The sequence below is a fragment of the Lissotriton helveticus genome, assembly GCF_964261635.1.
Source record: "Lissotriton helveticus chromosome 1_1 unlocalized genomic scaffold, aLisHel1.1 SUPER_1_unloc_50, whole genome shotgun sequence".
NCBI lineage: Eukaryota > Metazoa > Chordata > Amphibia > Caudata > Salamandridae > Lissotriton > Lissotriton helveticus.
The window spans coordinates 1,486,371-1,501,315 of NW_027611693.1; the positions used below are offsets into that span (position 1 = coordinate 1,486,371).

The following is a 14,945-nucleotide window of genomic DNA, read 5'->3' on the forward strand; positions in this document are numbered from 1 at the left end:
CAAGTCCCGCTCCCGGTCCATGACATCGGTCCAGCGGTGGGTGGCCTGGTTATATGTGCGCCGGACCCCAGAGATCTTGTACATGGCCCGGCACACCTTCTCCCACCGCTTGCGACGCTCCCGGATGCCATAGCCGGTCGCGATCTTGCCGCCTCCCAGGATCGTCTTGGGGAGGCGGCGCTGGACGTGGAAGATCAGTGCCGCCACTTCCTCCGCGCTGAAGATCTCCCTCGGGACCACTTGCTCCCCCCTTAAACGCCCGCACGGGAGCCGGGCACGGGGTGCGGGACCCTTCCCCTTCTCAGGGTGCTTCCCGGCTCCCTTTACCATGGTCTGGGCAGAAATAAACTTAAATGATAAAGAAGAAATAGAATAGTGAAGAAGAAAAGAAAAGAGTTTAAAAAAGTAGTTTAAAGGTAACTAAAAGCTGCAGAAAACACAAAAATATAGAGCTAGAAAAATAGAGGGTTAGATAATAAGTAAAATTAGATCAAAAAAACTTCAAACAAGCAAAGGATGGCAGAGATTGAGAGAGGATAGAGAAAGCATGCCCAGAACCATAGCAATGAATGAGAAACAAGATGGCCGCGCCCGTTCACGACCGCGTGGGTAAGTTCGCGCGAGATTTTCCTTGCGAGTACGCGCGAAATTGTACTAGCGAGCAGCACACTTTGCGAGATTACACATAGCGGGCGGAAACGGAATTACATCACGCCAACAAGATGGCCGCGCCCGTGTACGACCGATAGGGTAACTTGGCAAACGTATAGCTAGAAGCGCCTCGCGAACACGCGCAAGATCACGCGAACATACACGTCGCAACAAAAACAATTTTGTATTCGCACGTATTCGCGGCTTCCGAAATCGATCTCGCACGGATTCGCGCCCCAAAAAACGCGCGAAATTGCAGAAAAAACGATTTTAGCTAAACTGAAAGCAATGAGCAGGTGCAAAAGTTCAAACTTAACATTAGTAACATTCAAGGTAGTGCTTCCTGATGGGCCCCTCCAGAGTTTGCAACTATTCTATGACCCTGCTATGACCCAAACAGCAGGCTCATAGAATAGCACCATAAAGGTCCTGTGAAAAAAAAATTTCACTGCAACAAAAAGCAAATTACAGATAAGGAAGGAAGCAGGTGCCAGCCAGACTGGAACTTTCAAAATTACTGACACATTAATGAAACACAAATTAATTGATGGCAGTTGAAGAAGGGCAGGTGTGCTTGCTTTTTTCAACCAACATAATCTACAGTGATAAATAAACCTAATAGGTGCCAGTGAGGATGTACTAGAGGGTGGCATGGGTGTCCCAGAGGGTGGCAGTGGTGAAACAGAGGGTGCTGTGAACCTGTGATGATAAACCAGACGTAGAAACAACATAGTCGCGGCCGTTGCAAGCCGAAAAGTAAGTTCGCAATTGCGAACTTGTCCCAAAATCGGCGCGAACACGCGCCAACACAAAACACGGAAAAATCCGCAAATCCGCTAGAGTTCGCGGATCTTCGCGGATTGCGAATCCGTAAATACGCAAGTTCGCGGATTGCCAATCCGCAAAATCCGCCCATGCTTAATGATTGCACCATTGGGGTTACAATCCTTTGTTACTGTTTTAGAGAGCAGGTCCACACTATTTGGTACTCACTTATCAGTGTTATGCAAATGTCTTCACGAGTGAAGCAAGTCACGTACCATTTTTATAACCCATTCTTTACAACCGTTTATATTTGACACTTAGGGGCCGATTAGGATGGCGGTGAATCCGCATCCTCCGGCCTGGAGGATGCGGATTCACCGCCGCGGCCACAGAAAACACCCACCGCCAGATTAGGATGGCGGTGGGATTGCGGTGGGACCAGCGGCGGACGGCAGGTCCGTCCGCCGCTGATCCGCGGTGTGTGTAAGGCCATTTGGTGACGGTGTCTGCAAGACACCGTCAGCCAAATTAGGATGTGCGGTGTAACATGCTTTTCCACAGCGGATTTTCCGCCGTGGAAAAGCATGTGGTCTTTGGTGTTTGGGGGCCCATTGCGGGCCCCCAGGGTGTGGGGGGTGGGGGTGCACATGGGGGTATTTATGGTACCCCCCAGCATTTCCATGCCCAAAGCAGCAGGCACGCGCGGTGCCTGCCGCTTTGTGCATGTAAATGTAAAACATGGTTTTTAACCTTGCGGCGGGTGCTGCTTCAAGCAGCACCCGCCGCAAGGTTAAAGATACAGGATGTGACCGCCAGGGTGGCGGTCACATCCTAATTGCACCGGAGGGACCGCCGATGCCCCTGCAGATGGTCCCTTCACCTCGGGGGTGGCGGACGGACGCAGGTCCATCCGCAATCCTAATAGGCCCCCTAGTTAGGTCGCTTTTTATATTTATCATACAGATTATACTCAAAATTAATTAAAGTCCAAACGCACCATTATCTAATACTGTAGGTGTCTGTTTGCTTTTGTCTGGCCCTGTTAGTCGGATAGTGCTTTTTAAGGTACTGTTAAACATCTGTGTACTAAATAATTACAATTTGCTTACATTTCAGGCAATAACATATAAATATGTATTTTTCAGGTTAATTCTGAGCTATCAAGGCTCTTAGAAATCGAGCGTTCTGTAAGTGCAGCATATCATCCACAGACAAATGGTTTAGATGAGCGCACTAATGCTAGCATTAAAAGGTAAAGCTAATTCTGATTCTTTTTTGTATGCACATGTTGATATGCAATTTATTTATAAAATATTTTCTCTTTAATATTGATAGGTTTGCAAGTAATATACTGCCATTAACTATTATACCACATGCTAATCTTTTGTTATTTTACAGCACGTTGTCTAAATGCGTGAATGAGCACCAAAACGACTGGGATTTATTTTTGGATCATGCATTGTTTGCTTTACGATCAAAGCCACATACCACAACAAAAGTTTCCCCTTTCCAACTTATGTACGGCCGAGAAGCACGATTTCCAAGTGAGGTCTCCGAGGATCTGGTATGGAATTTTTATTGTGTTTTTAATGTAAAGAATTTTTACAATGTTGCTTTTTGGTTGTCAGTGATTACTCCAAAGTCTGTTTTAATATGCATATTGTTATTTTGTAATTATACATACATTCACTTGCTGGTTACTTTTTAACTTTAGACAATGTTGCCCTGCTTTTATCAAACTACAACTGTTGGCAGATAGATCACAGACTGTGCAAATTGCGAAATTTTTGAAATTGATGGTCAAAATTAGGAAAACAATGGATGGTTTTTAAATATCCTGTAATTATTTAAATTTTTATACTGCTAAATTTTATGCTGTCACTTATGTGCTTTTATGGTTAATTGATTTTATACCGAATAAAGCGTATTCTGGTTCTGATTCTGATATATGAAATCTAATTTCTCTGTGTGTATAGTTTCTTTTCTTTAGCGTAACTTTTATTTACAATAAAGCAAGTTATTTTACTTTGTTTTAATTTTTATATAATAATACAGTTTTATATAACGAAAATGAGTGATTGCGTTTTATGTTTCCTTTAATAGCTTGAGTTTATACTCCCAACTGAAAGTGAATATGCCGGCATTATCGTTGAAAACAAAATAAAAAAAGCAGAGTTGCAGAGGCAGACAAAACAGAATATTGAGGTTGCCCAGGAAAAGCAAAAAGAAAAATTTAAAAAGAGAGTTTCCCAAAAATATAAGCCATGCACCTTCAGAGATGGACAATTAGTGCTTCTGAAAAATTGCAGGAAAGCTACAAGAAAAGGAGGCATTTTGGAACATAAATTTACTGGACCATACACTATTGCTGAAATCCAAGGAAAGCGCGTTAAATTGCTTAATGATCGCAATATCCTTTTACGTACAACACACAATCTCGACATGTTGAGGCCTTATAAGTCGAGCGTCAAAGGTAAACAATGTAAAGTAATGTTTTGGTTATGCAATGTGAGATAATTGGATGTGTTTCGGAATAATATACTATCAACATATGTAAATGTCTCCTTAATTTGGTGAAAAGGTATTAGGTTGAGCAGGAGAACGTGACGCTGACTTTCTCCAAAAGATATGTTTTTAAAAGTACGGTATTTTAAACAAGGTATTATTGAATAGTATTTTTTCTTTGTGTAGGGTTTTGTGTTTGGATGGTGGAGTAGTCTGTTTTCCCAACTGAGTTTTTGTCAACCTCAAAATCAATATTTTTCAGGAAGCATGACCAATCATGAATCGCCTGAATCTCTTCCACTTGAAACACTTTCAGAGGAGAATGATGATTTTGCAGAAAACCAAGCTTGCGTGCTGTTGGGGGGTGAGGTTGCTACTTATTTTATTAATACTTCTGTTTTAAAATTGTTTAACAAATATTGACACTGAAGATGTAGGGTGTTCTCACAAGAAGCTTGATTTTACTATCTCTATTTTGGTAATTATACATCTTAGTACTTTGTGTCCGGCTGGTTTACTATATGGTGCTCACTTCGAAAAAAGTATATTACCTTACACTAATCCAAACAATCCTTTATTGGGTTTTCAGTGGTTTTAGACAACATTAGAAAGCTCTCTAAGTGGTAGCTGTTGATAGCAGCCTTCATGCTTAGGGCCCCAATTACGATGCCCTTGGAAATGGCTACGAGCCAGGGTTCGTTGGGAAGGAATCTTACCTGTGTTTTAGAAAAGGGCCTGTAATCACAAAGCCGGCTATATCCGCCCGAGGGATTATGATGGCATATTCCCACTGCCTTTCTGTGCCGGCCTTTTCGACACAGAAAGACTGTGGGAATCTGTTTTTGGGGGGCCCCATCAGGGCCCACATGGGTGCAAGGCCTCCGGATGGCAGTCTAGTAGGCACCTATGGTGCCCCCGTTGAGCCCTGCACCCCGGCAAAAGTAATTTGTTTGGTGTGACTGTCAGTTTTGAAGTTTATGTAGGTGTCTTTAAAACTTGTTTTAACTTATGTTTCTCACTTATGTTTCCACAGACTTAAAAGATTCGGGATCTAAGACCAGGCAATCACTTTTGGATGTGTGGAAGAAACCAGTGATGGGACGCTTGGAAGCAATAGTGTCCGACATAAAACTGTATGATTTTTCCTTTTGTTCACTCAAAAACGCCCCAATGGATTGTTGATGAGGTTGGTTTCTATAACATCGATAGTCAGTATAGTATGTCTCGCCACCGCCGCGCTCACGCCTGTCTGTTGGTCCTTGCTCCAGCAGATTTGTAATCATGCACTACTTAACTAAGTGTAATTCTTTTTTTTTAGGTAATCGATGCGTACCTTAGCAAATTATGTATGTCACGATCCAATGTATGTATATTTTCATAAATATCACACACAGATGTACACCAAGATAACAATTGTTTTACAATGTGTGTAATGATGTCCTTTTATTTTAACCTTAGTGTTTTGCACTTTCTGCAACAGTGTCATCCTCTATCTTCCTGGGCAAATACCGGTCGCCTGTTTTCCGGGTACATATTTGAATCTCTTATTTGACTTTTCACAGTCTCAGGTTGTAATGATTTGTTAATGTAACTGATGGATTTAGTGTTGAAGTGTACAAGACACTTACAATAACGTAATGAACAATTGCCAACATTTCACATGTTGGTATACTGTGAATCTGTGTACTTGTCATCCAAGTAAATATTATAGATTTAGAATTCTGGATAACAATCCATTGATACCTTTGAACGTATGGAGTCAGGATGACAGTTAAAGTTATTAATGAGCACATTCTATTCTATGCAGGTATCTTATGAAACTGTGGAAACTGTTCTTTGTCCTACAAATACTGGCAATCATTGGATTCTTTTCGTAAGTGCCATTTTTTTATTTTTTAGTTATCGTTCAGAGGTTTGAAAGTTATTGATGAAAAATATGAGTGGTTGTAATAGTTGGAGAGGCCTACCATGTTTTTTTAATATATACATTGGCTATTTCTGAAACTTTTCCCTTTCTCTTGCTGATGTTGTTTTTCAAACAGCTTTTATATCATTTCCACAGATATTGAAACCTTTTACAAAGAAAATTTTAGTCTACGATTCACTGCCAGCAAATCTTCATACCTACAAAGTCTTCTTGAGAAATTGGAGGTGCCCTTTCCCAAATACAGTTTCCATTATCTATTTAGTACTTTTAAGATTGCAAAATAATAAAATTCACAAACTTTACAAATTGATCACTATTTGTGACAACAATGTAACATCTTTATTGTTTTATTCTGATTTACAAACTCTAATATTTTACATAACCTTTCATATGTCTCTAAAGGGATTTCCTACAGGCACTGGAGCATCCTGACTATGAGCTTTGGGAATTAGTGGTTGATTCTAACATAAAGCAACAGGACAACTACAATTGTGGTGTTTTTTGCATGCTGGTAATGATAAATTCCTATTAATATTATAAACCTTAATTTGTTTTTGTTATCAAAGTGAATAATTGATCATATTCTCGAATGAGAGATTATTGAAGTTAATTATGGTTTTTAGAATTCTAGTGGTCAAAATACTCGTCAAACTATGGCTTTTTCGGTGCGGTTTTCTTCGAGTTCACGTGGCCACAGGCACGCGCTTTTGGGCCATAAACTTTCACGGCCATATGTTCCCCAGCTCCAGCACCTCCCTCCTCTTTCCCCGCACACAGCCTTACTCGGATTTCTCCTCCCCCTCCCCAGCCAGCTTCCCCCAGGCCGTGTTCCCTCCCACCTTTCCTCCTCTCTGTCCCTCTCTCTCCGTACATCCTTTAACTTTGTCCACCTCCTTCTTTATCTCAGCTCCCGTCTTTCTCGCTGATCTCCTTGTACTATCTCACATGCCATCCCCTGTCTCATGTTTCTCACCGGTTCTGTCCCTTTTCACCTCTCTTTCACCTGTCTCCCACCATTGTTACTGCTTTGTCTGTCCCACCTGGTTGTCTCAATATCGCATACCTATATCTCACCTTTCCTCAGTTGTTTTTTCTACCCTTTCTCTGTCCGCATAATTATGTATTTGCCGCATTTTCAGGATAATCCACCACCTGCTGCTCAGTTTTCAACATAGTTAAAGTCCGTGCAGGCAGTTCTGATGAGATTCCTATGAAAAGTTATAGTACGTCAGCATATGTCTCAAAGTCGAGAACCAAAGGCGAAAATTCTCCAAGTTATTATTAAATCATTGGTGCCTCTTAAAACTTGTGCTGCTTCCTCGTGGCTGCTTGCAGGAATTTTATTCAAACCATCCCTCCCAAAGGCTTCCCCAGCGTGCGCTCGGCCGGCCTCCCTTCTCCTCCCCCCTAATAACCACCCCCTCCCTCTCCATCACGGCCACAGGCCGTGACTCGCATCTGCTTCTCCTGCCCACCCCCGTTGCGCTCTCCCCAGGTCCCCCTTGCCTACATAACATTTGGTCTTGTGCTGGAGTATCTGTCATCTTTTGCGGTATTTTTTAACCCTCTTCTCCTCCTTTATCTCAGCTCCCGTCTTTCTCGCTGATCTCCTTGTACTTTCTCACATGCCATCCCCTGTCTCACGTTTCTCACCGGTTCTGTCCCTTTTCACATGCTTTGCCCTGCTACTCCATAACCTGGTTTTCGACCCTGCTATGCCGAGTCTTGTGGTTCAGTGGACGAATGCAACCACAGTAGCGGCCTGTGTTCACCTCATGGTCACAGGTTCAAATATTGGTGGCTCCACTCAGCCTTTCATCCTTCTGAGGACTCCCTCTCCAATCCCTCTCTCTCTCCTCACTCACCTCTCTCTCGCCTCTCTCCCCTCTCCTCACTCACCCCTCTCCTCGCTCTCCAGGCCTGACTCTCTCCTCCCCTCTCACCACCACTCTCCCCTATCAACACCACTCTCCTCACCACTCTCCCCTCAGTTCTAATTGCATTTTTTCACGGCCGCCAGGCCGTGACACCACATCACAGGGCTTCTCCTCCCCTAATTATTTTTTTACGGCCGGCCGGCCGTACTTTAAGTTTCACGCCCGCCATACAACATACAACCACACATACAACCACACGCACAACCACATCAGTGCACGTTTTCACCAGTCACACACACACCACCAGCCGTCGGTGCATGCTTTCACCAGGCACAAACCACCAGCATCAGTGCACGCTTTCACCAGGCACACACAACACCAGCCGTCAGTGCACGCTTCCACCAGGCACACACACCACCAGCCGGCAGTGCACACTTCCACCACAGCACCACTCAGCACCACCACAGCACCACTCAGCACCACTACAGCATCACTCAGGGGCACCACAACATCACTATGCGCTACAACAGCATCAATCTGTGCAACCATTCAACAACAACTGCTTCAAATATTTTCTGTCAATGTTTCAAGCTTTATTACAAATGTCATAAAAATATGTTAAATGTTTTCACTTCTGTTCTTGTTAAAACAATGTGATTTCTCAGATCAATACATGTACGACAGGGGAAAACTAAACATGTACCTTTACTAATGCTATAGATGTAACATTTGCTAACTGTATAACTATTGGCATTTCTAATAACAAAATGAATACTTTTATATTTTGAAAAACATAAACAAAAATTATTATTTTTTACATTTTACACAACAAAAGCTCAAACTTTTCTATTGCGAGACCTATTGCATTGCAAATGCTTGTTGTTATTGGAGTACTTATAAATAGTAAAGAAGGCTATGACCATAAACAATTACAGGTGAGGGCAAATTCACTAATGAAATAGTTTAAACAGTCCGCCACATGATGCATGGATTTTAGGGGTGCACCGCATGCTGCCTATTAGGGATTTCACTTCAGAAATCCGGCCGGATGAGGCCGTAGAGCCTGTTGGAAGCAGAGCAGTATTCCCCTCAGATTATCTCTCTGACCACTAGTATGGTCCTAATGCGGTTGGCCGGAGACCTCTGATGATGGCTTTCCAACCGATATCATATTGAGACCAATTGTTTTTACGTCCATTTCACTTTAACTTGTTCATTTGGATAACATATACATTTTACTCTACTTTTAATTGATGAAAGTAAAACTTTCAACTGTGTTCTCAGTTTGCAGATTTTTACATCAGTCAACAGCCAGTTCCAGAGATTTTAATAAATTCTACATTTATGGAGGATTTTAGATTCAAAATTGCAATGGATCTAATGGAGTCATCAGGTTTGAGTTTAACATTTCATGTCTCAATTTTATAAATGTGTCATGCCTTTGGGTCAACAGAATGTTTTGATGATTTTGGTAGCTATTTTTATTTCTTCAACGTTTTTAAAAGTACACAGCATACATTTTGTACATTATATTACATATAGTACGGTATAGCAATTATGTTTTTGAGTATGTTAAAAGGTCATTTTTCTTGCCAATAGAAAGAGTTTTTAACAGTTGTGACTCTGTCACAGCAATATCAAGTCTTAGGAATAAACTTAGAAACATGTACCAGATGCCCAGAGATAAGTTTACGTTTTTTACTTTTCCTGCTAAGATGTGCTGATCTACCTCAATATTACATTTAGATTCTGTCGAAGATTTCTGCGGTGTCTGCAACGAAATAACTTCCGACGTAGGTCAGGAAAACATTATGGTAAATATACACAATTATTTTTAATAGGAACATTTGTAGAGGTCTGGCTAAAGATACTTTCAAATTTCCGTTTAATTTTAAATGTATTTATTCGTTTTCCTAAAAACAAAGAACCCCACAGGGGCAATTGTATCATCGTAATACAGTGACTCATACATTGCAAAGACAGCCTCTTAGCAAGGCTAGGCATAGCGGTAACCGAAAGTCCAAAAAGAAGAAAGCACTAAGAGATCCCAAACAGAGTCCATCGTGCTATTTGCTGCCCCTGTTGAGAACCAAAACCCCACAACCCCCTCTCCATCCGGCATCCCCTGAACGGTCTTCATTGAGTACCTTTACAATGGTCCCAGAGCCCTCAACCATTTCCTTAGGCTGTGGGCAGGTCCTTTCATAGCTCCGGCAGACGCAGCATCCTCAGATATTGAGGCAGGGTAATTTTGTGAAATTGAGCTGAGAGAAGGTGTAGGAATGGGCTCCAAATTTTCTGGAAGGTGTCAGTGGAGTTGTTCAAGGTAGCAGTGATGCGCTCCATTACCAGTATGGACCTGAGCCTATGAAGCCAACCCATGTCTACGGGGGGGAGGGGAGGAGCCTGAATGCGTGAGGACATTTTCTAGTGCTGCACCCATGTCCATGTCGTTCCCCAGGCAGAGCTGGCCCTTGCTGCCTCCGACCACCCACTGCTTTTGGTGCCCCTTGCTCCTCTAAGGTGCTATCACGGCGTCATGGGGTACCCTTGCCACCCCACTTGCTGCTCTCGTTAGCTCTAGCCAGTCTCTGCTTGCAGTGCTGCGCCTTTGAATGGCCCAATGTATCCGGGCACGGGATCGGCAGTTACTTGTGGCTGGGCGTCTCTCCGCTGTGTTGCTCTGCTGGGCCCTGGGCTCGGCACTGCTCTTTGCAGCTACAGTGCCACCTCTGCGGGGGGCCCCAGCTTCACTGTGCCCAGCCCTTGTCTCCAGCCTGACACCGCGCCTACTCCAGACCCCGGCCACCTCAGCCCCTCACTCTCGTAGTACACAGGAAGAGCCTTCTCCGGAGGTCCTCAGGGCCGACAATCTCTTCACTCGCCCCAACGCAAATCAGCACACACCTGTGCTGGCTGCCCCGTGTCCTGCGGGTGATAGGGCCTCTTTGAGCTTGTGTGCTCTGTCCCCCTAACTGTGGCTCTCCGGCTTAGTGCTGTGCCAGGCGACTGTTGAGGGTCTTTCTGAAGGTGTTCAAAGAGGGGGCGTGTCTGAGGTCTTGTGGTAGGTTGTTCCATGTCTTGGCTCCGATGTGGGAGAAGGATCTTGCTCTGGCTCTGTGGACGCGCGTGGTTTTGGCTACTGCAAGGTTGGAGGAACGTAGAGGGATCTGATTTTCTGGTGGAAGTAGGTTCTGAGCTTGTTGCCACTGACTGGGGACTGTGTGAAATGTGGAACAAGTATGCATTTACCATGCTAGGAAAGAGCACTGGCACTGGGGACCTTGTAAGCATGAACGAAGTGACTTTATGTGAAAGTTGCTTTAGATATCAGTCACAAACTATGGTTGACCATTTCAAATAAGTGCAGTTTCCTACAGATTTTTTTCACAAACTCTGAAAACTAATTTCAGTTTACAAATGAAAAAAACATGTTTACCTGTTTACAATGCAAAGTGAATAGATTTTTTTTTTACTATCTTTCCAACAGGCACTATGTAAACAATGCTGCAGATGGATACATATTGAATGCATTCGAAAAGATGCAACATCCTTGTTACATCAAGAAGTTTTCAAATGTAGCAAATGTATTTAATGAACAAGTTACTTACCGTCGGTAAAGATGTGTTCGCATGTGAGCTGTAGATCACATGATTTGCATAATTGTGCCATCTAGTTTTGGTTACGGATGTTTAAAAGTAGTTTTTCTTTGAAGAAGTCTTTCCAGTCACGAGATTAGGTGACTCCTTCTTTTGTTGATAGTGCGCATGGGCATCAATTCCATTGTTAGACTGTTTTCCCGCAAGAGGTTGAGAATGCAGTATATAAGTGTAGTACAGAGTTGTCAATGCGTATGTTAAGTAAATAATAACAACTGCAACAACCACAGGTGTCGGGGGAGGTGGGAGGGCACATGTGAATCCACAGCTCTACATTCCAAGAACAGATGCTTACACTGATAATGACCAAGATCTCAACTGTGTTCTCAGTTTGCAGTACTGTGAGAGAAGTAAAGAAACCTTCTCAGTGAGGTGAAATGAGTTATTCTGATACATTGAAACTATTTTCACAACTTGTTTACTGTAATATCGTTGTTTGAGGTGCTCATTTTATTTTTTCTGATACATTGGAAATATTTTTACAACTTCTTTACTGTAATATCGGTGTTTGTGGTGCTCACATTTATTCTTTTTTGATACATGCAAACTATTTTTACAACTTGTTTACTGTAATATCAGAGTTTGTGGTGATTATTCTAAATTCTATTTTTGGATATCCAGAACACAATATTGTACTTCAGTGAAAATTATTTTGAAAACATTTGAAAAATAAATTATTAGAGTGTGATTATGTATTCTTTTTAGTGCTTTATTAAAAATATGCTGGGGCATGGTCACTTTCATTGCCATGACGGACACCGCCAGCAAATAAACTGCCTGTATAAGCTCCACAGCGGCCCCTCGCCAGGCACACCAGAAGCGGGGAGTGGTCAGATACATACCACGCCAGATAGGAAACCTCCCTAACCTGCCGTGCCAGCTCAGGGGTAATGAGACAATAACCCAGCCGAGTATAAGTTCCCGTCGCCGAGGTGTAGCAGGAGAAGAGTCTGGATCCCGAGTGTCTTTACCTACATACTCCAGGGTATAAATGTTAGATCCCTTCTCAACAAGGGGAGAAGGAGTGCTTTGGTAAAGGGCACATGGTTACAATAGTTAGAGTTGCAAAAGTCCAAGACAGAAGAAACCAGTCCCCAGGAGAGGAAAGAGGAAAGAGGGAAGGAGGGGGGGGAGGCAGGGAGCTGGGAAGCGGGTCAGATCTGGCAGATCAGCAGTGGGAGTGAAAAAACCTCGCGGGTGCCCAAGACGGTAGAGTAAACGGTCTCCAAGCTTAGATGGGGTCTCATAGTCATAAATTGAAGTCTGGGCGCCATTTTAGAGTCAGGCAAGTCCCAGGTACCTGGGCGCAATTAACCCTGGGCACAATGGCCGCCATCTTAGGGCCAGGCAGCTGGGTTCAGGTCGGCCCGTGCCGAATCCCCCAGAGTCAGGGTATATTCCGAGGCACACACTCTCAATGTCAGGGAGGCCCTCAGCAACCGTGGGAGACCCCAACCACAAACATCAGAGGTCTCCTACTGGTGCGCCCTGCAGGGGCTATGTATTGACCGCTACAGGCAGGCAGTTGCGCTGATTGTTATCATGCTGCGATAGCCACTGGATAGATGGGAGTCTTTGTCGCTTTTTTATTTCAGAGTGCTGGGTTGGAGTTAATTGGATGCTGGGTTGGAGATGGGTGGATGCTGGGTTGGGGATGGATGGATGCTGGGTTGGGGATGGATGGATGCTGGGTTGGGGATGGATGGATGCTGGGCTGGGGATGGATGGATGTTGGGTTAGAGATGGATGGATGCTGGGTTGTGGATGGACGGATGCCGGGTGGTGGATAGGTGGATGCTGGGTTGGGGATGGCTGGATGCTGGGCTGGGGATGGATGGATGCAGGGTTAGAGATGGATACATGCTGGGTTGGAGATGGATGGATGCTGGGTTGGGGATGGATGGATGCTGGGTTGGAGATGGATGGATGCTGGGTTTTGGCATGGATGGATGCTGGGTTGGGCATGGATGGATTCTGGGTTGTGGATGGATGGATGCTGGGTGGTGGATAGATGGATGCTGGGTTAGGGATGGATGGATGATGGATTGGGCATGGATTGATGCTTGGTTAGGGATAGATAGATGCTGGGTTGGAGATGGATGGATGCTGGGTTGGAGTTGGTTGGATGCTGGTTTGGAGTTGGGTGGATGCTGAGTTGGAGATGAATGGTGTGGGGTGGATGGATGTTTGAGAGGTGGATGCTGGGTTGGGGATGGATGAATGCTGGGGTGGGGATGGATGGATGGATGCAGGGTTGGAGATGGATGGATGTGTGAGGGGTGGATGGATGTGTGATTGGTGGGTGGGTGGATGCTGGGTTGGAGATGGATAGATGTGTGAGGGGTGGATGGATGAATGCATGGATGGATGGTTGACTGTGGGTGCTTGGAGCATGAATTGATGGATGAATTTGTGGGGAGGCGTGTTTGTGCACCGCTGGATGGGTAACTGAAGAAACTGTGAGGCCAGAGGCCTAACGGCCCCCAAGGCCTGAAGTGCGGCGTATTCGCCATTCACGCTGGCTTGTGGCCTCTGTGTGTTTGCAACAAGGTGACCCATTGCCACTGAAGGTGCTGTTTTTTCTGTATTTGGCATTTAGTCGGTTTATTGGAAGTAAACCAAGACTCTTGCCTCAGAATGTATTTATTGTTGAAGTGAATGCTTACAAATTAAATCCTCGTTTCCCTGTGACTTAGGAATATAAGGTCACCTCCCTGGGCACCATAGAGATGTATGAGTGGGAGTCCCACAGGTGAGGGCCAGTCTCTCCCCTGAAAGTGTAGTTATCCTCTTCTCCACCGGATGTGATTTCACGCTATAGATTAGTGATGTCAATGATATTTTAAAACCCTGAACGCCAGATCTCTGCAACCCGCCCTTTCACCGCCTGCCTCTCCATTCAGATCCTCCTAGTTATCAAGCCAGATAGACATCCACCCATTCATCCACCACCATTTCACTCATCGTTTCATCCACACAACCACCTTTCCATCCACCACGCATAGAATCACATACATCCACCTATTCAGCTCCCCGCCCACCTGCCCAGGTATCACATCCCCTACCCAGGCGTCCTTAAACGAGAGAAAAGCTCCAAGTGTCAGACATTTGGTTGTAGAAGTTACTCGTGGGGGAAGGGGCTGAAGCACTTTGAGCCCAATGGGCGTTGCACAGCGTGTGGTTGTGTTTAGTGCACGACCAGCACGTGCCGTGTGCACGTGTCTTGTGTTTTGAGAGGTCAGGCTGTGGATGGGGAGGGGGTGGCCCCCAGCTGTTCCTGGGACTTCAACCGCTGCCGTGCGGAGTTTCAAATCAAAGAACATATTATATAGTGCGCATGCGTGCAAGGACACGCATGCGCACTAAAACGGCAGAACACCGGGGAGCTTAAAAATAGCTGTATGAAGCCAAAAGTACATTGTGCGGTTGCGTAGGATAGTGCGCATGCGCACACACGAGGGGGGAGCGCATACAGACGGGGAGCAGGGAACCACGGAAAACCGGCACGTTTGTGAGACAAACGTATGCGTGGCTACTGTCACGTGGATCCCAATAACCGTT

The 14,945-nt window shown here is 44.5% G+C and overlaps 1 protein-coding gene and 1 long non-coding RNA gene across 2 annotated transcripts; both read left to right on the forward strand.

The window, feature by feature from the left end:
- The first annotated feature begins 2,154 nt into the window (after window positions 1-2,154).
- On the forward strand, window positions 2,155-5,243 carry LOC144806164 (uncharacterized). The gene is made up of 6 exons (XM_078672588.1): window positions 2,155-2,189; window positions 2,869-2,980; window positions 3,520-3,889; window positions 4,184-4,285; window positions 4,955-5,054; window positions 5,240-5,243. The coding sequence occupies exons 1-6, from the start codon at window positions 2,155-2,157 to the stop codon at window positions 5,241-5,243; spliced, it is 723 nt and encodes a 240-aa protein (XP_078528714.1).
- A 3,565-nt stretch (window positions 5,244-8,808) lies between these two features.
- Window positions 8,809-11,814, forward strand: LOC144806171 (uncharacterized). Its single transcript, XR_013605711.1, has 3 exons — window positions 8,809-9,118; window positions 9,472-9,539; window positions 11,216-11,814. It is a non-coding gene; the product is annotated as an uncharacterized LOC144806171 (long non-coding RNA).
- Window positions 11,815-14,945: the final 3,131 nt, after the last annotated feature.